At 38.7% G+C, this 25,772-nt stretch overlaps 1 protein-coding gene across 2 annotated transcripts in view; it reads left to right on the top strand.

Annotated features, from left to right (window-relative positions):
- The window catches only part of nectin3b (nectin cell adhesion molecule 3b), a 45,543-nt gene extending 26,238 nt beyond the window's left edge, over positions 1-19,305 (top strand). The window contains exons 6-8 of one of the 2 annotated variants that reach the window (XM_079487112.1): positions 11,511-11,655; positions 16,909-17,011; positions 18,333-19,305. In XM_079487112.1, the coding sequence (XP_079343238.1) occupies positions 11,511-11,655; positions 16,909-17,011; positions 18,333-18,500 (416 nt within the window). In that variant the 3' untranslated portion in view covers positions 18,501-19,305. Of the gene's footprint in view, positions 1-1,353; positions 4,106-11,510; positions 11,656-16,908; positions 17,012-18,332 lie in introns of those variants that run through there. The other variant, XM_079487111.1, reaches the window with a different exon arrangement.
- Positions 19,306-25,772: the final 6,467 nt, after the last annotated feature.

The raw sequence follows: 25,772 nt of genomic DNA, 5'->3' as shown, positions 1-25,772 counted from the left end.
GCATTGCACTGAAAACATGCACACACATCACAGCAAGCCAAATAGCTCAACATGAACCGCACACACGGTAATGGGATGTTTTGACTTTCAGTCTCCGAGCCTCTCGTGAGAACACTGCTTGCATAGTCAAGATGCATGCCCCAGAATGCACTGCAACGCCACGCTCTGCTCCCTAACTCAATCAAGAGATCAATGCATGATAATGCTGGTGTTAAAGCTCCAATGGAAGTCATGGTAACAGTTAAGATGTAGTAGTCGCCCAATCTTCAGGTATTATTGATATCTGTACCCTCCCCTCCCCTGGTAGCATGCAACCTTTCCCTGACCTCTTCTCCATTTTTGTTCATTCTCATCACTTTGCTATTTGGTCATCCGTACTCCTCTCTCAGCTAACACTAGGTTGCTCCTTAGCTTTCATTGTTGAAATATGTTAATGTTATAATGTATGGTGTTAGCTGGAGATGTTAGTATGTAGGTTCTTTTGAATCCCTTTTCATGAAGCTCCTGGAAGCAGAAACATCTCACCCAACTCTTACTTCCATGTTTTGTGTTTTAGTCAACTTTTGCTCTGGACTACAGTTTCAGGTTTTTACTCTTTTTCAAACAAGGTTTACATGTAGCTTCACTAAATGGCCAAAATGTATGTTGATACTCAAGCAGCACACTAACACATGCTTTTTTAATATTGGCATCTACTTAAAACAACTGGCATTAATGGGACTTTGCTGCCATAACAGACTTTCCACCTGAAGTTGGAATGTGGCTGCAAAGGTTTGCTTGCATTTACTGTAGACTTTAACAGTAGTGAATGTTGGGCAATGGGGCCCTGCTCAATTCATCCCAGTAGACTTCAGGTCTGGGTTATGTGGCTGTCAGTCACCAGACTCTGTTGCCATTTCTTTATGGCCCTAACAGCCATTTTTAAACTCCAGCATGACTGCCCTGTGCATGTTCATGCTGGAACAAAAACAGGGACTTAGACAAACATTACCAGTAGAATAAGGAGATTTCATGGCTGTATGCTTGGTTTTATGCAACTGAGTAATGGATGACGCTGAAATGACCAAACCTGTTAATTTGAATGAGGTGTCCATATTCTTTGGCCATATAGTGTATATTGTTGCAAAAGAACATTTTTAAAACCTTAGCAAAAACTTGGAACTCTCATCAACAGCAATAGAAATATAGTCCAGTTACTTGTGTCATGCAAGCGAATATTACAACCTTTGACACAAATTCATGACCATAAATGATATACTGATGTAGTTGGCATTGACATTATCTACTTTTCTTTGTGTGTTCATTCCTTCCTCCTGCCCCTCCCTCTTGCCTCTCCTTCCTTCCCTCCATTAGATCCTCCCTCAACCACCACCATGCCCCCCACCACCCCTGTCCGCCTCCTAACTGCAGACATCTCTGCCACCGGGCCCGGTAATAAGCAACGAGCGCTCATCACTTCTCCGACCCTGGCGCCTCTGCCGGAGGGGAGCCTGGGTACCATTGTGGGTGGGGCAGTGGGCGGAGCCCTCTTCCTCCTGTTGCTGCTTGTTCTGGCCGGAGTTTATTACCAGCGCCAGCGGCGGACATTCCGCGGCGACTACTACACCAAGCAGTATCACGGTCCCTCTGACATGCAGAAGGCTCCCCAGCCCCATGAGCTACAGCAAGTCTACAACAAAGGCAGTCCAGATACAAAGCCCAAATCCAACCAGGATAATGGCACCATCTACCCAGACAAGGATCGAGAAGAATGGGGAGATTTCGACCGAGAGAGATCACCTAATGGGCGTAGCAGAGCACTAAGGGAAGCGGGCGCTCCTCTCAACCATCAAAACCATCACAATCACGAGCTTGAGCACAACAACCAACAGCAAAGTTTCAGTCCCGCTCACCAGAACCAAAGGAGCTCGCTGCAGCTGGACCCCCGCAGGTATCCCGCGCCTCAAGTCATGAGCAACGGCTCCCCCTACCTGCCGGAGGACTCCTATGACAACGATTACGTGTCACACATGGACGGCTCCATGATCTCACGCAGAGAGTGGTATGTCTAACCAGAATGAGCAGGAAAAGACTGCGTAGACACTTAGGAAATGCTTCAGACTGCAAAAACAACAACACAAAGACTGCAAAGTTACAGTATGTAAGAAAACGAATAGAAAATGTACTCTCGCACCTTTTCTAGTAGTTTACATGAGCCCAATTCGTTGTAGTGTTTTTTGTACATTAGCCTAATCATTAGTTCACTGTTCATAGTTTGTTCAAAGGATGTTTTGGGACCAAGAGTCTGTGTATTCATCTGTTACAAAGGAGATGGTCAGTCAACAAGATACGATTTATGTATAACAAGTAAACCTGTGCAGGTTTGAGTTCAAGTGCGATTAATGTTGGGTTGCCAAATCATTAACAAATAAATTTCCTCTATTGAGGTGCACAGTAAAGGTCTTTAAAAAAAGATGATTTAATAAAAAAAGATTTAATTGAAAAAAAAGATTGACAAAATGTAAGCGTTCACATGTCGAAGTGTTTTAGCGTAGCCCTAAGAGTTTCTACGAGTCACGTGAACTTTCACCAATGCTGTCACTCCAAGAGGCAGAAATTAGCTCCTGTCAACAGCCAGGCGGTTTCCATGGCAACATTTAATTCTCTACTGGCATTCAGAGTTTGAGTGCTGTTGGGTGGAGCCAGACAGTGAGACAGCGCAGGGTTTGATAAAACCCGACGGGAGAGATCGGGAGACAGACAGAATCATTACCAAAAAGAGACGACGAATTCCGTTACCATTTGCATAACGGCGTCTGTATTAAGTCTGAATTTCTAGTGCGGGTGAAAGTCTTCAAATAGAGATGGTTGAAAAACATCCTGCAAATTCAAAACTACTGCCATTGTTTCTCTATCTGGCTTCATCTCACAGACCATCACTGCCCAGTGTTCAGACCCTCCTGTATTCAGCAGCTGTTGATCTATTGGTCCAGCACGCATTACATCACAGATAAGCTTCTGTGCCTGTCTCTTGTGGTTTTGTGTGTTTATACTGGCGTGAGTTTTCGATGTGCGTGTTTATCTGTGCCTGTATGCTATCCACTCCTGTAAACGCCAGTGTTTCGAGTCAGCCCATGAAATCTGCGGTCTGATGTCGTTGCTTCAGAACACACTCTGACGATAGCCAAACATAACTCGTTTTTTATCATTTAAGTTTAAAGTGTTGGCTGGATCATGATAAGCTAGTAATAATGCATCTGGAGATGATAATGTAGTGCCTTACAATGATTGTGCACTCTGTACGCGTTACAGCGAGCACTTAAGTTATGAACGAGCGGGTGTTTTTTCTGAAGTTACGAATGTGTCATTTTCAGAAGTATGCAAGTAGCTCTGATGCATCGAACGGTCAGGTTGGGTGATTCTGAGGATGTCTTGTATTTTTGTTTATATTTGTCCGTCTCTTGCCTTTACAGCTTTAGAAGTTTTTTCTTTTGTTGTATGATATTTTTCTCAGAGATTATCAGACAAAAACGAATTGTTTTGCTCTATGACGTGTGACACTTGAGTCACAGTGCACATCTAAGAGTTGTAATAAAATAAAAGTAAAAGTATCACTTAAATATCTATGTGTACAGGTTTGGACATTGTAGAGTTAAATAAACAAGGTTATATGTGTATATATACAGGTATTTGGGAGAACCTTGTTTTTGTTTGAGTTTATTGTTCCTACATAAGCCTAAAAGAGATGGCTGCTATAGGGAATGTCTGTGGAACGCACTAGAAAAGCCCACCCCTTCACAGGTCGAGATGAGGCGCCGTTTCTTTGATCACTCTTTGCTTCTTCAGAACATCTTGTTCACTTTTGTTTTACAAAAGAGCTACTGTTGAAAAAATGTTCACAAAGAAATGTATTTGCAATGTATAAATGATTCCGAGCATTATTTTGTAAAATCAACTTTTGGGATACGTTTTGTTGAAATAAAGCACCTTTTTTTCTGTGATCTGCTTTTGTTAAGAAGTTTGCCTAAATCCGCTTTGTGTTGGTTGGAAGAGCGTGTTGAAATATTGGGTGTGACTGGTTGCTTCAGCTGCAGAACTCTTCCCTGTGGGGGTCTCCTCATCTTCCCTGGAGGGCTTGAAGGATATATTCTTCACGCCCTCTTTTCCTTTGCTGTGGTTAACCTATTTCATCTCAGAAGATCTCTCATGCACAGAGGCTCATTTTCATGCATATTTTGTGGGAAGGCCCGTGGCTAAAAGCTTCCTGTGGATGGGTGCTAAACTTCCTCAGTCTTACCTAGGATAGCCCTAAAGTGCTGGGATTACGGGATGGTTGATCCTTATGTTTGCACTGCTGTTCTGTCGATCAATAAGAGAGGAGATGAGCACAGCAGTGAGAATAAATAGTGTTTGAGCGGGCTTTGTTTCATAGAACAGGACACCAGATAAGCAAACGCTATCAGCTGATCGCGTAGAAGGCATCAGAAATCCCCAGGAGCAGGAAACACACAAGGACATAAAATGTATACATTACATGCATTCTCAATTCTGATTCTCAAAATTCCCATTATGATGTATCTTTCTCAGACATACCTGTGTTAAACCACACAAAAGCGACTAGAAGTAAAATGGTTACTTTAAAGCTGGTGTCCATTTAAAATGAATAACAATTAGTTCAATTTAGTTTTACATTGGTATACTAAAGTAAATACAATTATTTGCTTACAATAAATGAAACCAGATATTAAATTAGCTTTATTTTTAGGCTTCATGGTGTTTATTTTTAGCAATTGTATATTTTATTATATACGTTGCTTGGGAACCATTTCTCATTTTCATATTAAACTTGCTTATTTTTGGTTTTCGATAATATTCCTGTCACACAGGTTATTCTTTACATTCAGAATCAGATTATAAGAGCACAGTCATATTATTATGGACAATGACATCATTCTGTATTACATCACCATTTCTACAAAATCTCTGAGGAGCAGCATTACCTGTCTCCCCTCCCGATTCTGAAAGCGCCTCTGATTGGTTAAATTAGTCCGGTAGAATGGTTTTGTTTGCCATAGCCCCCTTCCAGGCCATTAATACCGTCCCCATGGCAACAGGCTCTTCTCAGCCTCATGACAGAGCTTGTTCTCATGAGAGATACCTGTGCCTTCTCACAGAGAAGGGATGGGGGGGGGGGTTAGAGAGGGGATGAAAGAGGGTAATTCAGCAGAAGGGGGGGGGCAATGAGACAGGAAGAGAATGGGAAGAGTCTGAGGGTGGAACAAGGTTAAAAAGTAGAGCAATGACAATGCAAGCTTGAAGGTGCCATTGTAAATTCACGCTATAAAAGATGGTCACTTTAAATGGCTGTGATTTGTCATTGTGACCTCATAATGTTATTTCTTCTGTCCGGAGAGAATCTGTCATTGTGATTGTTGGATTTTTCTGTTGGAAAATTTGTCGGTGTCTCTGCATTTTCTTCCCATGATATCAGTCTTTTATGAGATATTTTTCCAGTAATACATCATAGTGGTCATGAAATCATTGCCTCAATGGTAGGCTGTTATTAAATGTGCAATGTTCCATTTTACAGAGTCTCACATTCATCAAAAATGTATAGGAGTTCTGGTAAGTGTGTGTGCTTTATTATATCACAAGACACGGCTCACTCTGTGGGGTGCATAAATATGTAACTACATACAGTACACTTGAGATATTTAAGGGTCTCTTGTTGGATCTGTATATATCATGTTAACTATGCGATCTTCCCTAAAAGACAAATATCATCTCTCAAAGACTGTTTTCGTTTCTCAAAGACTGTTTTCTTTATTTCCTCCCTCCATGCACTCGCTTTTATTCTAAAAATACCAGATTACCCATAGATAAATGTAGTTTTGTCAACCTTACCTCCAACGGGAAATCCGCAACAGTGCCACACTTAAATGTTTAAGAACTCAATGTTTTTGAATGTGATTTATTTCCATTGTGTTGTTTTTCCTCTTTGCAATTTATTTATTTAGATTAGAATGTGAATCAGACATGTCAATCAAATGCTCTTTGTAATGTTTTTTTAACAAAATAGTGTCTAGGGTTTTCACCAAACACAGATGAATTATGGGACACTAGACCACCCAGATTCAGATTCCCGTCTCGAAATGTGCACATGACCCTTCATAAAAAATCGGTCACTTTAAACAAAGTAATCCACAACAGAAGATGACCTCTGACACTTGACCTACCCTATGACAATCCTCTGTGGTCTTTCTCTTATCTGGTGACCTCAAAAGAGACATGTTCTATTGAACGACCTTGCCTTCATCACTGACGCATCATAAACCTTTGACCTTTAAAAGGACAATTCTTTACGTAGTCTTACAATCTGTAATTGTGTTTCACAGTAATCAAGACTCACGGGTAGAAAATGGACAGCAGCAACCGTTTCCGCTCCAAGAGAGATAGATCCCTACCTGCACTACAATATGGCTATCAGATGTCAGCCAGCTAAGTCAGGCCAGTTTTCCACATGTACTGCTTTCCAAAATGCACTGTGGCTTCTCCCACCACCCAGCTCCTGTGTTAACAAATGCAGGTTCTCACGTTAACCTGCTGTGAGTGCTGAATGAAGTTACAAGGTGTTCATGTCCATACTGATAAAACAACGATATGGGGGTCAAAGAGAGATACCTAATCCCTTTAATCATGTTTAAAAATGCTCAAATATCTGAACCAGCTCTTGTTTCACAAACTAAATGTGTAACTTACTTAATCCTCCATTGCTCTGGGATCATCGCCACTCTGAACCGTGCACTTTTCCAAAAAACTTAAAATCTGCTCAACAAACATGGCGAAAACTGGTGGCAGATTCTTCAACTGAATATGCTTCACCTCTGGGTTCACCTGTGAATGGTCTTAATTCCAGTAAGGTAAAACTGAGCTTCTAAAAGCCTCTTGAATAATGACGGTTTTAAAAAAAGTGCACTTTAGCAGGACTAAACCCATACACAATCTAAATCCTTTCTGCTGAAGAGCAAACAACACCTTTTAGAAGATTTTTGTGATGGTCCATAAGAAGACTTAGGTCAAAACATAAGCTCTACTTAGAAAACCGTTAAGTTTGTTGACATTAAATTCACCTTGTAATCTCTTCATGACATGTAAAGAACCAGACAATTAATCATTGAACATAAATTAAATTATGCAAATGCCTATGTTTTTTTGTTATGTGCTATGATCTGAATTTTATACAGGCAAGTGATAAGTTTTAACCCATAATGAACAGAACTGTAATGGGGTCTTATGACTCACTGTGGGGGGCCCATCTGTGGTATTTACCGCCAGACGGCAGAATGATGACTTCTCCCCTGCCCCCCTCCAAACCCTGATACCGTCCCTCACCATTGTTCTCGTACACTGAACCTTATATAATCCCAAATGATGTTAAACCTCCAGAACACACCTACAGAGTGGAGGTAAATAGAGTTAGAATGGATGGTAAACTTTGATAATAATTGAGTGGAGGGTAGCAAGGGGACTTTATTCGGAAAACATTGAGATTAAGGAACTGGGTACATTCCTTATAATTAAAGACACCATGTGACCCTGATGGGAAACTTGCGTTTTGTGCAAAAAATTAAGATATGTATATAGCAGGTGCTCATTATGAAAAATATGAGGCGTTTTGGTAACGCATTAGCTCTCTTCCAAAATCGAATTTACCTTTCTTTGCTTCCTTATGAGGCACAAAACAGTACACTGCATAGGAGACTTGAATGACAATATTGTGATATTACAGTAGCAAATCCCCTTGTGTAAAATGTGTATACTTCAAAAACAATTCAAGTATACTTAAGTTCAATATGTAGTAAGTATACTAATATCAGTGTTCTAGTAGTATACTTGTTCATGTACTATTTCAATAATAATATTATATTAATAAAAAATAATATTGGTACCCTAATTCGCTCACTTTTTAGTTTATAAAAGTATACTTTAATGTTGGCATGAAATAAATTTTTTTAATTATAATTGTTTTACACAGTGAAGTATTTATTATAAATAATTTATCCGTTCTCCTCATTATTTGCACTTGTTATCTTTAATCAAAAACGTTACCCTCCTCCCCCTCTCGAAACAACCTCTTCACTTCTGGTCAAGAGGAATGGTGCGTGGGCGGGGCTGCAATGACTGACAGATCGCAAACTGGCGTTCACATCTTTTTTTTTTATTTCACAATATGGGAAAAAAAGACAATCGCTACTTCCGTTCATGCCGATTTTAAGTGTAACAGTGTCTACTTTGACTGCTCAACTATCTTACTTGTTTCCACTGCAAACCGGGAAATACATTAATATTTACTAGTTCAAAACTTGTAACATATTTTTAGTTGATGAAAGTGCACTTTGAGTGTACTATCAGTGAACAACTTTATATGTGTAAGCTTACTTTAAGTCAATTTAACATCATACTTATGCGGGCAGTTTCCTGATCAGGGTTTAATACTAGTCCTAAACTAAAATAAATGTTTGGGGTGTCCAAACTGAAAACAACCCGCACTGACATATCTCAAAATACATAAGTACCGTTGTTTTGTCTCAAAATGCACACAAGTAATGGCATGTTTGTAAAAACTACTTCGTCCTGGCTTAAGTATATTCCTGTCCGGGAAACCGCCCCATAATAGTTTACTCTTTATATTATATTGTTAGCCTATAAATTTGATCATGCTGTTAAAAACACCTTATGCAAAACTATGTGAAAAAACTTGTATACTTTACCCAGTACAGGCTGCAGAAACAATACAAGCCAAGTATACACTACTTTTAAGTACATCTCAATGGAAGACTCAGTACAGTACTGACCAAATATAGCCTTCTGTCACTCAAGTAAAAAGTTGAAGCAGAATTAAGGTACGCTCATACAATAATAGTGTGCTATACTAACAGTAAACTACTTTTTTGTGAGTGCCCCTGGACCTAAATTGTCAAATATACCTAACTGACTAGTGCTTTATGCCATATGGACTTACTGTGCAAAGATCTGCCACAAACCTGCTGAATCACCATTGTGCCAAACCATTTCAGTTCAGCGCCGAACCCTTTGCCAATGTTTTCCATCCCATATCCCCTTTATCCACAATCCCCATCCTGATCTTCAGACACCTTATGATCTTAACCTCATGCTCTCACTGTCTTTATTCCTCCACCGCCAGCTTTCCTCTGCCCTCTCATGAGCCGGATGTGCACTCAGCAGGGCAAATATTTACCGCTTTCTACTCTTTAACGATCACTATTGAGTGACTGAGTGAACATCCTGTTCCGTTCTGCAGAGAGGGCAGAGGTGAGGCAACCGAACTGTAGTAATGATTGGGTTCACGGTCATTAAATACTCAATAATACCTTTAATTGATTTCTGTATAACAAAAATGGGAATTTAAAGGCAGGACATAATGCTGATTAACAAATAGGAATTTACTGTTTACAGAACTGTAAACACCATCATTATCAACTGAAAATGTGTGGTTATATTACAACTAATATTGCTTTTGTAATTCAGGAACTGAAAAAACGTTCTCCATTCAGTTGTGAATGGAGCACAACCCTGTTACAGAGTCATTGTACCACCCTCTTGCCCCAAACGGTTGTTGATCATCCAAAGGGCAGCACTGTTTGAGCTTAATTCATCTTAATTAATGAATGTAATCCCATTTCATAAGACGCGTTATGTGGATACCAGACATGCGATCTCCCAAACCTCTGCTATAGATTCTGGTGAACTTACTAAATTAAGTCCTAAGAGCATGAAACTCACCGTAAACACCTACAAGATGAGCCGGTAATGAGAGAGAGAGCGAATGAAAGGGAAAGTTGGAGGAAGAAGTGCAGTAAAGCATAAGAGCACTGCGGGGTAGTAGAGACAGTAACAGCAGGCTTTAAAGCAGGACAGCATGAGGTCCTAATTACAGAGCCTTAGAACTGGCTGACTACAGCTCGCCTTTGCCAACTACTGCACAATCCACCCATCCACCTGACCCTCCAAAACAACAAACATCTAGTTCCCATTCAGTCCGACTCCTGATGAATAGTTACTCCAGCATTATTTCTGCCAGAACAGAGGACGCACTCGAAAGCGCCCATTGAATCATTACCATCAGCCCAACGTAGGCCTACGTGTTCTGCATGTTGGTATCAAGTTTTCTCGTCACTTCATATAACAATGTCTGGTACCTAAATAAATAGGTGTAAATGTTTACACAAATGTAAAACAGTTTTGTTTTAGTAAAACAATCTATGAGTGTCCTTAAAACAAGATAAATTGGTTATACTTTAGGCAAGGTTTTTTTTGGTTAGCATGTTACCATTAGCTAACATTAACAATGGGCAATACAGTTTTTTATGTCAATACAATTGCTCTTGTTAGTTTTCTGGGAATTAAGTGATGTTACAACTTTTGATTTAATTATCAAATCAATTAATTTGATTTTTATTATCAAATGTTTTGATCATTGCTGAAGTATTTACTTATGTTTACAAATGCTAACTTTGATAAAGTGTCACTGATGAGAAGCAAACCCTGTAAGATAACAAGTATCGTTTTGAAAAAAACCTGCATAACATCTTATTATATAGTGTTTCTTGTCTAACTAAATTTAGTATGATTTAAGAGCATCATTTTGCGAATAGGAAACTGATAAACGGTGTGCAGGGAATATTGAATTAATATTTAACCTTATTATTGCATACTCATTTAATATTGTTTGAAGTAAGGTTGAAATAGTGTGATGGTTATAGTCCAGTGTTATGGATGTGACATTTTTAGTCAAAACTTGAAATAGATATTTTAAATATTTTACTTAACCTCTGATGATATAATGCAGACATCAGAAAAATATCAGTATACACAAGTCTTCAATTTTAAAAGACTTTGTGAATGTGAAGTTTTTGAGAGACAACATTTGTGGGATTTCTGTGAATTCAAATGTACGAACCAGAAGCAATAATACCCAACAAATGGAGAAGAGATGGCTCTATAAACACCACAAAACAGTTATTTGATTCACATCATGTGCCCATTTATGAAGAATATGAACTGTTGTGGATGTGACAATTCAGTGAATAGGGAAAACTATGCTTTAAAAACACCCAAAAAAAGATTTGGTAAAAACTAAATTTTTTCATCTTAAAAGACATTTGCAATTGCCTGAGATTCTTGTTTGCTCTATCTTCTATGGTTAGATTGCATTTTAGTCATTTTAACTGGTCTGTTTGCTTTTCTGTTTTCGTCTTCTGCAATCTGCATATCTGTCACATGCTATAATGTATATATGCACATAATTGCTAGCTACTGTGATTTGCTGTTTTGTACCCTTGATTATAATTCATTGCGTTTAGGCTATTTTTGCCGATATGAGCAGTGTTTCTCCTGACAGGCTGCTGATAATTACGGTGGAACTTGATGTACCTCCAATATCACCAGCTATGTTTATATATTAATTCGCTCTCATATTTCTTGCCTTACTGTGTTGTGGTACCTTTCAGAAATGTCTCAAAAGCAGATGACCTCCTCCATGGCGATCGCTGGGGCCGTGATGGGAGCGGTGCTGGCGCTCTTCCTCATCACTGTTTTCACTATCGTCCTCCTCACAGCTCGCAAGGCCCCCCCACCCACATACACGGATAAAGTGTGAGTAATGCAGTCCTACTGTACTGTAGATCTGCATGAATATCTAACAATGTGCAGAATGTGTTACAATGGCTTTATTTGAACATACATGAAAGCAGCGTTTTCACAGTATTCTGATTTTGATGACTGATTATGAAACATGGAAAAAAAAAAAGATTATTTTTTAATCTGTGAGTGGATGAGCAGACATTTGATTGATTTAGGCAACGTGAGGATTTTTCTGAGACATGTGATGCTGCAGTAGGCATTTGAAAGATTTCCTCTCCGAGTCACCTGCTTTTCAACACGTAGACCTTCAGTGTGTTGGACAGCTGGGGCAGGACATGAGCACTTACCTGGTGAATTATTTAATCATTACCTTGCTTCATCAGCAACTTCCTGACTGTCCTTTGGACCCAGACTGACAGAATAAAACATTATCATTACTACCCTTGGTTTAGTGACCTTACAAAACCATTTTCCGCCAAAGTTTGTAAGGTCACTGAAGGCCTGACACTCATTTTGTAGTAGTTTTATGTACTTAGAAATAGCTTTATGTGAACGGCTGGGAAAGAGAGAACCGGAACATTTCTTTGAATTTACTTGACAATACAGCCTGGTTAGTGCTGTTTGGTGCTGAAAGTCAGAATGCTGATGATGTTTGACATAGCGAATGTAATTTTCTTTCATATTGTGATGTATTTATTATTAAAATAGCTTTTAGAATTAGAGATAATGTAGGTTTGTATTTTTTTTTGTCCTTTGATAAGTGATTAGATCATTGGGTCATTGTAAGCCTGCCCATTGTCAAAAGTACCGCCCCTACGCTGAGACATACAGAAAGGATTGAGGTTATTGTTTTTGATTATGAGGGCATAGTTTTGATTCCGTCGTGACTTTAAATTAACTCAGAAACATGGTGGGAGTACATCAGACAAGCCACCATCTCACTCTAAAGATCAGCAGTCAAAACACGACATTAACTTGAAAAGAAGAAATGGTGAAAGGAGTCCATCTTTACAACACTGATAGTCTTCTGAGGAAATATACTGAACTACACATTTGCCTACCTAAAGTATAAGGATATCATGACGTACATTACAATGCTCTTCAGCTCTGCCCAGGTCACCTGTTGCCCCATCAGAATGAGGCATTTAACGCTACAGCGCATCTTTATGACTTAATCTTGATAAGCTGCCCCAGCCGTAATAGATTTTGTCTGGTCAATGATTACCGAGTGCAGTCAACACTGTGAATGTTCCACATTACCAGGAGCCACATCAGATAATGTGCTTTTGTTTTTCTGGTCTCTAGAAAGGCAACTGAATGTCAACAGAGACAGAGGCTTGCCACAATAGACCTCAGCTGTGTGTTTGCTTGTACAGTACACAGAAACTACCACATCATTTAAAAAGATCTGGCTTTTTCTCCAAGCATGTTGATTTTCAGATCTTTTTATCTCTTGGTGTCATATTTGCTTTGTTTAGTCAGAGAACGTCTCTAGGCGTGTACCCACAGACGTCTCATTTCAAGCATCCCAAAGATTTTCTCACAGCCATCAACAGACAGGTCACAGGGTTTCATACAATACTCAGCTCCTACACTCCATAAGGGCATACTGTTTTGATTCTGTGAGGGATGAAGAAGATTGATCGTTTCATAGGTTATTACTGTTGGGCCGCCAAAATTTGGGACATTCTGCCTCCTGCTTCTTTACAAAAGACCTACACGTAGTTTAAAAATACAAGAATGTAAATAGTTAAACAAACATAGCCAAAGAATTTTCGTTTCTGAGAGCCGTGGTGATAGATGTAGTTCTCATGAGGATGAGGTCACAATGCAGCCTTGCATGTTACAGCTGTTGACAGGGGAAATGGAATTGAGAAACAAGGGAAATGTAGCACACAGATGACGCTTAACGTTTGGCTGCTTTCAAACCAAATGTCTGGCCTCCATATGAGTTCTGGATCTTGAAATTTGGCTCCACGTTGTCTCATCATTTACATCATGCAGTGTCTTTTGTAACATGACATGAGCTAGTTATCCAAAATATTCTAGCTCACTATGAAAACATTATCTTACAAAGATTTGTTTTCCTTAACATCCTCAAAATAGAGCAAGTTTGCTTCAGAAGATCTTTACGCGTGTTTTCAGAGAATATGTTGAGATTAGTTTTCTTTCATTTACAAATAGGGTGAGAATAATCTTGTATACTGTATTTCTCCTGAAGTTAATTTGTCTTGTTTTAAATATGCTTAGATATTGACAGAACATTGCAGATTTGTTGACTGCTAGTTTATTATTTATTGCTTGTGTTCTGCTGTGCCATCTTCATCAACATCATCTGTATTAAAATGAGCAATCTCGTCTCCAAGCCCTCAAATTTCTTGACAGAATAGGTGTGAGAGCGGCTCTTATTTCTTATCTGTTTCAACTGATCCCAGTTCAGCCTTCTTGCTCTTGGCTTGGCTTATACCGTGGCATACTGAATGCAGATCTGTGAGCCAGGACAGCTGGGTTTTAGCTGATGGATGAAGCTGCCACTGCGTTAGATACAGCGGGGACTGTGCAAGAGATAAGCTGCATTGAGACATTGACACACTGGGTTCGCACAGAAATGAAAGAAAAACCGTTTGGATTTCATGAGAGGTGCTCTGGTTGTCAGGATTCAAAGAGAAAATGTGGCTTCTTATGTTTGCCTCGGTATGTTTGTGAAGAAAGGTTTAGCCATTTTGACAGATTTAAAAGCTCTCATCTTTCCACAATTTTCATGAACTTTTGTGTCGTGATTTTTGTGGCATTTATTATCTGCCTTTGAATTGAACCTTCACAGCATTTAAAATGCTTTATTATAGCTCAAGGTCTTTGAAAAGGTTCAAGGATGGGTGAGGAGGAAAAAAATGTCCTTCAGGTTCACATGACTGTGCATTTTATGATTTGGTTACATCTTCTTGAGCATTTTGTTGCATGCAGTTCACTTAAAACATAACAAACTCACAGAACAAAGATGTCGTCTCCTTTTTGCTTCATTGCAGAAGGAGATAACATATTTTTTAAACACCCTCTGTAGAGCAGTTTGTCCGTTTAGGGATAGTACATACTAATCTACGTATGTAGTTGAGATAATAATTATGTTTAAAAAAGAATCTCATTTTAAACACTGACCACAATTTCTCCTTTCCATTTCTTCCTTTATGTAAAGTCCAAAATATTGGCCCTTCTTCAGTCATTTTGGACATCCAGGTGGATCCATTGAGAGTACACAGGCCTGTCTGTGACTTCATTCCACAAATTCACTTGCCGTTTCCTCTCCAGACCATTGATAAAATGTATTGCTTTCAATCCTTTATTTCAACCATTAGTTTTCATGGGAAATGCTAATGTTAGTCCATGTAGACTTAATGAGTCATAAAACACTGTTGTACACTTTTCCATCTCCGCCCTGTTTAGACCATGTAGGAAGGGCAGGGGACACATTAGACAGACTGATAGTCCATTGAAAATCAATTACACTAAACATTGGACTACTAATGGTTAGATATTAACGTCCACAGGAAGTGGAAAAACAAAAGTGACACAAAGCTCATGACTTAAAGAACAGACAGCTGTGGGAGCTTTTGAATGAAAATGCAAACAAGCCTAAAAGATTAGCCCAAATCAACAAATTTATTTTAACAGCTTGCTCCCATTGGCTTGGTCCACATGCAGATGTATCTCTATGCTCTTTGGTGACCCTCAAGGCACTTTCTGGACTAGAATCATAGTACACACGGCAGTATCTAAATCCAGGGAGCAGGGAGAGGTATCTTGTCACTCTAAGCATTCTCGGAATTCAAGGTCGGTGTAGGGCAAACCTAGGGATCTGTCAAAGCCTGGGGCTAGCAAATAGAAGCTCAATAGGTATTAGAACCAGGGGCCAATGCATTAGAAATGTGAGACCACCCCTCTTAAATGTACTCGCGTTAAAACTCATTCATCTCAAAGGAGAAAGTGCAGAGCCATCTAAATAACAGAGTTAGAGCGAAGATGTAGAGATGGATTTAAAGAGGAGGATGAGACTGTGACATAATGGATAAAGGATGACTGAATCAGAAGACATTAAGAGCAAAGTTAAAAGAGGCAGTTTAGTTGCACATCACATTAATAGGCTGCCGGGAGATAAGCTTGGGGTATTAGATTCTACACTGTAAAAAAGTGAAACTATATACTGTATTAATATGAAGGAACTTTCTGTATTGATTTTTACAGTTGTTTTACCTGTATTTAAACTTTTTTACCGCATTGCATTTTTACCGGAAATGTCAGTATAATAAAGTGATGAAGTACTGGTAGGAATTTCCAGTATATTTATTAGATACTCTACACTGTATACAACTCTTCTCTTTCTGTTTTATAAAAAAAACTTGAAATGCGTTAAAAATGTAAAAGTACTGAAATATACAGAAAATGTACAAGTCGGGTGTAAAAATACATAAAAACATGTAATTTTACCCTTCCCAAAAAATATTTTACATTTTTCATGCCCCCCTGTAATTGGAATATTATTGTTTTTAAAAATTTTCGTTTTTCTTTATGATTTTACTTTGCATCAATGTCAATTTTTGATTCATATTAAATTAAAGGTGAAGGTCTGACTTTGAAGCGGAGTATAAATATAATTTTAGAAAAGCTAATAAAAATATACTGTCATCTGTTATAAAAGTATTATATTTTTAGTATGGAGATGCAGTGTGCTTCCATTTAAGGAGTTAAAAGCAGGTCACACATGAGCTTAACCTCTCAAATCTTTGCACTTCAGCAAAGGCCATCAATTATTGTTTTTTAATGATGGGTTTAGTTGATTCATTGGATGCTCGCTGTAAAATGACTAAAAGTACATATCCTAAGGAGCTGTCATACATTATTCCCCAGGGAATTGTAAAATGTGTTTGATTACAATGGATGTGCTTTTAGTGTCTGGTATTAACTACAGCAATTTACAAACTGAACAAAATATGTCAAAGTGATAGTGCAGGGCATGGAGACGTGGAGGCCACTTCACGTCATGAGTGGCTGGTGATTGAGTCCAAGTGACACCTTGAGAAGTGACTTGAGTCTGTGTGGGAGCTCAGAAACAGATTCTCAGATGTGAGATGACTTCCTACAGATTTCAGAGCCAAACACGGTGTGGCTGTGCTGAAAATAACAAGATTTCTGTGCTCAAGAAAATCATGCCATGTTAATACTGAGCTACAGTGTAAATGCCTCCTTGTTCATGGTTTTCTCCCTTTACAGGATTGACCTCCCTCCAACTCACAAGCCCCCTCCTCCATACACAGAGAGGCCTCCCACCATTCCGTTGGCCTCTCAGGCCCCTCAGGTGGCATCATTCTCACAGGTAAACCTTACACAGCTCTGTTTACTCTGCAGGGTTCCCCGGTCTGATTTACTTTCCTACTCGGGTGCTTTATAATGGAGCCATATTTGAAAGATGACTGCTGGCATCTGCTTTATTATTCAAGATGTGATTACATGTTCACTCAGTCTCTTTTAGCTCTTGTTTGCCAAAATCTATCATTGCTTTTCGTGCAAGCCACATTAAATACTGCTGCAACATGTAAAGAATCTAGGGCTGTAAATTTGATGCAGTTATTTTGTGTGATTCATTATTTTAAAATATATAATAATGTGATGAGAAAATGGGTCCCCTGATCCATAGTTTGGAATTTTCCGACCATCAGATCAGAGCAACTTGTCTTGCAAACATATCTGCAGTATATGCTTGTGTTCTCCTAAAAATGTTACTTAACATTTTATTTAACAAATAAAAAATGTTTTGTAGTTATACTCTTTGTCTATATTGACCAGGCTGACAAAGTCAAAATATTTTTTTTTATGGTACATCAGTGAGAGGTTTCTATTAAATAATATATAAAAACACCATTTTGACTTCTAAAGCCACTTGTAATGTCTTTTCAATGCATTTAATCTTAAATAATCTTTGAATTGTCTTCATTTAGGGCTTTCTCAACAAATATTATTATTAATTCACTAAATGAACCATCATAAATCAATTAAAAACTCTTCTAAAAGCCAGATTAATTTCTTTACATCTAATAATTTTAAACATAACATTTCATTGCTTATCAGCACCTGGGTGTCATTCAGGGGTGTCGGACTGGGGGTAAAACCAGTACTGATTACCAGGGCCCCAAAGGAAGAGAGGGCCCTTTAGTGGCATTTACTGAGAACACTCCAATGTCATATAAGCTATCTGTTCCCTTTGTCTTGTTCATTCTGCAAATAAGTAATGACTGAATCAAGTCATGTTTGGTTATGATACAGTACGCAGTTTGTTCATGTAGTTATTTAAAAATTAAAATAGTATGGGGGGGACATGGGGGCCCATCAGGACTGCCCATGCATAGGGCCCAGGATCTTTTGCACGGCCCCTGGTGTCATTCATAATAATACTTGAAAATTGTTAAATATTCTGTGTTTAAAGTAAACAATATTTTTAAATACTTTTTATGTGGACAAAAACAAGTGGCAAACATAAAGGGTGACCAATAAAAATGGATTATAGTAAAAATGGCGAAATATGGAGATTTCAGAAGACGGCAACAATTTGCTATATCCACAACATGCATTGAAATATACACAACTCTTCCTGAGAATTGTTCAGTTCTAGTCTGTTGTGTGTCATCTGTGCCATGTAGGCTCGTCGGATTGAGAGGCGATATGAGCCGGTCGAACGGGTGCCTGGCAGGCAGGACCGCAGAGACATCCAGAACCCCACCCACCATTCGCTGACCTATCAGGAGTGGATCTGTCATCAGAACGGAGCAGACCGCGTTTACATCAACCATAGAGAACATTACGTGTGATGGTGCCCTTGTGTCAACTGCAACGCACTGCCAGCTCCAAAGTTAAAACTGTTTACGAGTATGCTGGGAGCGAATAATCACCTTGTTTAGAGAATTGCTAAACAGTAATTACAACACTGAGCAATTACTGTTATATACAAGCTCTGTATAATGCACAATGAAAACTGGCAACATGTAGATCTTTATTAGTTTGGCCTGGAACAAAATACCGTGCAGTGTTTTTAATATGTACAGTAGTCCTTATGTAATATATAGTGACTTAGATTGAATGTTAAAGGTGAAAAGCAATTTTAGTTTAATGAGTTATTGCCTTGGGCCTGGATTTGAAGTGGTTTTTTTTACTGTAAAATGTATGTTTGTTTGTTATCTTAGTTGTCATTTTACTATACACGAGACCTCGTGAGATTGAAAGATTTGATTTGTTTGCCTATGACAGATAGCGATTTATAGGTAATTTGCCATAAGTTTTCTCGTTTTACACTGTGATGTGCAGTAGATTTCAACATCAGGGGCCAATGTTGTTTGATTGCCAACATTGTTCCAAATTCATAGAGGCTTGGGATGACACTGTGAATAAATGATGAGTGAGCGATGACCGAATTTAATATTCGCCCAATAAGTGGTCCTTATTGACTTTTCATGGTAAGAATAAAACTTACTATGGTCAAGCCAATGGGGACCATCTCTGTGTGATCTATTATTTTAATAGAGAACATTAGCATTTTACTCCAGTTCTGAAACGCATAACCAAAGCAATATTTGCATTACATCATACCAGTAATCAAATAAAACAATATAACCAGTGAAGACTTTTTTTGTTGTCATAATTTCTCTGTTGCTTTACTGTAAACACATCTGAAATAACAGACAGGAGTTGAAGACTAGACTAGACTAGACAGTGCTTTTCGAACCCCTACACAATCTTATTAGACAACAGACTGTGAGTCAAATATAGGTTGTAAAATCTGATGAATGCATAAAACAACTTTTTATGCTGCTCTTATGGTCATCAGAACTGCTGGATGACTTCTCACAGTCGATGATGGAAAATCTCAGACCACAAAATGCTCTCTGGGAAGGAGGGAGAGCCAGAGAATGGGGGAGGTGGGAACGCTAGTCTTTCCGCAGAGACCGCTGTCTGTATGTCAGCTTATGACTTGTGTTGTAGGTAAACAAACCGGTTATCTACTGGGCAACTGGACTGGTGGGGTCATTAAACAGCAAGCTTTTAATGAGGTGCCAGTCACCAGTGAGCAATCTACACTATTTTGGCCCCACCGTTCTGGGAAATATCAGCCAGTGGACCCCATACACTCAATGAGAACATTGTTTATTCCATCTGTGAATCACCTCTCTGGAATGCTTCCACCTTCGCTATATAAAAATGTGTCAGTCCTACAATAAAGTATCAGCTTGGGCTCATCCAGAATAAATCCATTTAGGCTAATAAAGGTGTGCGTCTCGGTCCAAATCTATAACCGAACACTGAGTAATATGCAACTCATTATAACAACCCTCACATCACCTTAAACAAACTAAATTCAAAATGCCTATACAGAGTTGTATATTCTTTCTTATGTTGTAACATTGGGATTCCCTCTTGCTATCCGTAACCCTTTTGCTCATTTCATGTCTGTGTATCTGAGTTCAATGTATTAAGAATCGTTCAGAGGGATTTGAGGTGCTTATTCCACCATCCATAATTTTCACGTGAGAGCTCTTGTATTTGTTCTGGATGAGCAGACGCTCTAATGTTCCAGCGAAGGTTTCGGTTTTGTGAGACTCTTGACACAATGTGGAATGCTGCGTAAATATTTTCACAGTTTTATCTATAGAAATAAAACCTTTGGGAGCCTTGTAATATGAAGTAGACGTATGAGGAGCTCCTCAGCCCTGTCTTGCTAAGGAGAAAAAGTGATCATGGCTTAAGAGATATTCAGGATTAGTAGGTTAAGGCAGAGTTCCTTTACGCAAAGAAAATATATTTTTATATATATTAAATATGTTGAATCATAATTTAATATATAAAGATGTATTGATTAATACATTGTTTATATATTACAATATTGAATAATGCATAAGTCATTTGGTATTTGCATATATTGAAATATACTGTATAAGCATTTTCAAAAGGGAAATGTTTTATTTAATATATTTCTTAATATTTTCCTAGTATACTCCCGTTCATTTTTGTTTAGGCACTGGTGTTCATGATTTAAAAAATAAATTATAAAACATTCACCAATGCGATCGGGAGTCTGCTTAACATTACTAATCCTGAATATCTGTGAATTCCAAAAACCAGCAGGGAATGACAGTTAAAACTAATTTGTCACTGGAGATTAACGCAGAGCATTTTAAGTACTGCTGGAGAGTTAAATACGGCCGTAAAGTAATTTTTATCACCTGTGCTGGAAAATACAGCGTAAACTCTTATCTGCCTTTTGGAACATGGTAGCTAGCTGACCAGTGGATGACCGGCTAACACGTTCCAAAACACAGTTACCACCTTAAACTTGATTTTTCCAAAAGGACAGCAAAGTGCATCCAGATCCTTAACTGTTATCATGAGACTGGTTAACTTTATTTCAGTTGGAACGATCTGCAATATCCCAAATCCATCTGTCTCAAAACAGTCCTGTCTCTATAAAGCACTCGTTTTCTGTCTCCCCTCTTCTCGCTCTGACCTCCAACTCTGACACGTAGTGGAGATGCACGGCGTGGCAGCCATATTGGACACCTGCCCCACTGTACGGTCATTAAACTATTAAGTCAACCTGCCCCAGAGTGACTGTCTAATGCAGATTTACAGCCTTGGATAGATGAGAAAAAAGAATGGGAATAGTGGGGGATGGTTAGCATAGTCCAACATTACAGGTTTATTACTTGACGGAGCAGAAGGCTGTGGGTCCTTCAGAGCTGAAAGCCACCCATTTGTCTCAAAGAGAGAGATGATGTCATAGACAGTATTATCAGAAGCAGAAGCACAGGTTACGACTGATTCCCCAAAGACAGATATTGTCACTAATTCAATGTGGTAGCAATGCTTCTTCATTGACGGTCCATTCAAATGTAACATGTTTATAGGCCAGTCATGTAAAATATAGTGCACTTTTAATAGGCCTTCACATGCACCAGACAAACAGCTATTGGTCAGAATGTGCAGGAAAAATATTCAGTGTGATTAAGATTTCATCCATCACAGATCCATTTCAGTCAAGAGAGAAAATGTCTCAATTTGGCTGAGTCGTACTTTCTGTTGTTTAATATATCAGATGAAGATGGATGAAAAGATATGCAGAGTCATTCATTCACCTATTGATTTGTGTCAGTATATGGAACGCAGCGCTTCATAAAAACCTCCTAAAAAGATTATAAAGAGAAGACAGCCCACTAAATTAAAAATTGGCACATTTATCTAGATAAACGATGAAAAACATTTTTGATTAAAATGGATTTCATCACTGCTTGTAGAAAGTGCCTGTTGTCTTTTATAATAAAACTCAGAGTACGTTACACGATGAACAACGGAAAAGTTGTTCCTTTGCGTTTTTGAAAAGTTGCACATACACATGACAGCGTTATCAAAACGATCTGCATTTACATGAAAATTCTGTATGACATCATCATTGTTTTTGGAAAACGCCGCCTTCCGAGTTTACACGGAAACAAGAGTGCTGTCGTTTTCAAAACCTTGCACTTTGAGACCCGTTTTCAAAAGTTTGAGATTTCAATCCCTCAAAACGCTGTTGTCGTGTAAATGAACAGCCAAAGCAGATAAAAACGTTGTAGTTGAAAACGGTCTCGTGTAAAACCACTGCTTAATGGTTCGCCATACAAAATACTGTGTTTACTATCTAGTCTCAAAAAATGTATTCTGGCTTTCCTAGACAGACTTCTCTGCCTAAACCGAGCCATTGCTGGCACTCCCCTTATTGGAATGAGAGACTATTGAGACTGTTTTGCCCAACTTCTCTTCCTTTCTAATCATTATTTATGAGTTTTTTCCTGGTTCCGTTCTGGCCTTTAAGAGAGAGGGGGCTTTTTTACACAGAAGCCCAAAATAGCATACATTTTTCTTTGTTAGTGGATGTCTAGGCAATTCAGCCTCGGACATAAAGTCGGCGGAGGATACATCTGCTGTTTTGAGGGAGAAATTGTTTATGCAAGTGTTTTGTTAACACCGGGGGGATCAAGGTGCCCTGCTGTGGGGGATGGTCACTGTGAACGATTGATTCTGCTCCATGTCTCAATACGTCATCTCTCTATCTTTCTCTCTCTCTCTCTCTCTCTCTCTCTCTCTCTCTCGGCTGCTTTTTCTCCAATCTTTTCATTCCCTGAAGATTTCTATGACACAGAAGTCTCTAGTTTTCCTTTCTCAACAATCTGTTGGAACTGGGACATATAGCGACCCTACAACTACAATAGTACAAATCTTTTTATATTGCATCTATATGTTTATAAAGACTTAACACTACAAATGTCATAGTATATGGTATGTTCATCTTTCGATGTAATGATTTACTCTAGTTGGCATGTATCTTCCTTGTCTCAGCATGACTTTAGATATTTCCAAAGTGCCTCTTGTGTTCTTCAATGGAGCCAAAGAGATTTGACCTTTCATACAGAGGAGTTAACATGATCAATGTCACAAATCTGCTTTGATCAAATCTGCAGAATCACATCATATTGTTTCTCTGTATCTCTGTTTGAGAATTTAAAAAAACTTTATTTTATTCCAGGTTTAAATGAGATTTTAAATTCGAGCTTTCTTAATGTGGTCTCACTGAATATCTCTGATAGTGTTTCAGTTGACCTTCAGTGCAAAGAAAATTACATCAAACAAGCACATCGTGATCAAATCATTTTACAGTAGAGATGGATGTGTCCGTGTGCCGCAGAAATGACAGCAAGCAAACAAAGGATCCGTTTTCTGTGTCGGCCATGACAATGAAATATGACATTGTGGATAAGTGCAGTATGAACAGCAGCTGCCCCACAGAGCCACAGTATGATTGAGACATTTGTGAGTCTCTTCCCGTTGATGGCTACATAATCTCAACACTATTCAGTGCTGCGGGTGAACAGAGAGAGGGATGTTTCCTCAGGGACAGCTGGGATATTCACAGACTCCTCTAGTGTACAGAGCTTCATTTCTCTATCACACTTTTTATTCCTCTTTTCCTATTGCCCAATCAGTCGTGTTGTATTGTCTCAGCCCTAGACATCACACCAATAGACCGCCCACAACCCATTTGCTGACTGTATAATGCATATTACTCACAAAACTGGGAGGCAAAAAGGGTCAGTTTAAAAACAAAGTTACAGATACAACCGTTTTTTTTTTTTCAACGCAGTGTTTTCCAACACAATCTTTCAGCAATTTGTAACTATTTTATGAGGTAGCTTATTTATACAATCTAATTTGTACTGTTGTACTATTTGCTTTCGTGCCAGTGATTGTTAGGTTTAGGGGTGGGGTTTAGTTGAGGGGCTTTTGTATGGCTTTTTTAAAATCCCAGTGAAATAAAAAATGACACTGCCTATTTTTTCAAGAAATTGCAGCATTTATAGTGAATAGTTGATCAATGTTCTCTTTGTAAAATTTGTGTGCACTCGTAATGCACTTCCTTCCTCTAATGAAAAAACGGCTTGGGCGGAGCATCCATTAACCCCTCCCCTTCCTGTAGCTCAGTGGTAAGAGCATTGCGTTAATAACGCAAGGTTGTGGGTTCGATCCCAGGGGATTGCAGCAGATACCTATGTAAAATGTATAGGATAATGCTATGTTAGTCGCTTTGGATAAAAGCGTCTGCCAAATGCCTAAATAACTGTCAGTCTGCTGCCAGTTCAATTTCAAAAAATTTATACATCCAATCAAATTGCAGAAAAAGACGACAGCCACGCCCACCATTTTACTCATTTGAAATTCCATTTCACTAGGAAATGCATTAACATTCGGAAGCAAAAACAGTCGCTACTTCCGGTTCACGGGCCTTTAATAATCGTCAATGTTTTTCTATATGATTCTCATGTGCAAAATCATTTGAATTAGCCATATCGTAAAATAATTCTTCTGTCTCTTCAAAGGGATCGTTTGCTCAAAAATTTAAATTCTATCATAATTTCCTCACCCTCTTATAATTTAAAACAGTATGATTTAGTTTCTTCTGCAAAACACAAAAGAAGATATTTTGAAGAATGTTGGTAATCACAGCAGTAGCACTACCAACATTCTTCAAAATATATTTTGTGTTCTGCAGACGAAAGAAAGTAATTCTGGTTTGAAATGACAACAGGGTGAGTTAATGATGACAGAATAATCATTTTTGGGAGACCTATCCCTTTAAATATCGTTCAGATTCTTCCTGTCGAAGTAGGCAGTTCTTGGTCAGAATAAGCTGCAGCAAGTTACAAAGCCATCAGGCCTGTCAGGGGCTTGCAAAGGTTTCCTTGAATCATTTCCCTATCACTATCTTTTAAACAAAAGAGATTCTCTCTTCAAGCGATTATCTGTGGCCATTGTGCCGATTCTTCCTGTTGAATGAGATCATTCAAGCGACCTGCACAAAGGCAATGGACTGAGAGAAAAGATTGAACTCTTAACCATTTGAAGCTGCTCGCTATAAACCTAAAAGTCAAGAGGGTCAGCAGTTTGCTTATGGCCCGCTCCGAGAAAACCTCTGACCATTCAGACAATTTCACATCTCAGTCTGAGTTAGATGGCCACTGTAAATGTGAAAGAGCTCTTAGCACAAGAGTGCACATCAATACGAAGGGAAAAACAGTGGACTGTAAGATCAATGGACAGACATTTGTAGCAGAGCTAAGATCCATTAGTCGATCGATAATATTAAACCTGTCAAATTAATGATTGTTTTTCTTATGAAATGATTTAGTAAACTCGTGTCACTCATTTCATCAGCCCTATTGTAACAAATGTGTCCAATTAAGAGTTCTTTTGACCTTTCCAAACCTGTAAAGCGAGATGTCTGAAACTCACCTTGCAATGATCTCACGCACGCTGCATTTCTTGCTGTGAAAGCACTTTCTCTAAAATTCAATTAGCATGACTCGGCCAGGCAGCCTCATGCTGGTTTCATAGTGAAAAATAACCAGCACTCAACTTTAGTGCACTACTTCCTCTTCTTTCCTATAATGTTGTGGGGTAAATCCTACTTTGACATCAGGTTCTGTGCATTGAGAAAACCTAGACTGAACGTTCTAGTGTTACTAAAACCTGCAGGTGTGATACAGCTTAAATCTTTCTGT

Source organism: Barbatula barbatula, assembly GCF_947034865.1.
Source record: "Barbatula barbatula genome assembly, chromosome: 22".
Classification (NCBI taxonomy): Eukaryota; Metazoa; Chordata; class Actinopteri; order Cypriniformes; family Nemacheilidae; genus Barbatula; species Barbatula barbatula.
The sequence above is the reverse complement of the archived record's forward strand: the minus strand, read 5'-3'. Positions and strand labels throughout refer to the sequence as shown.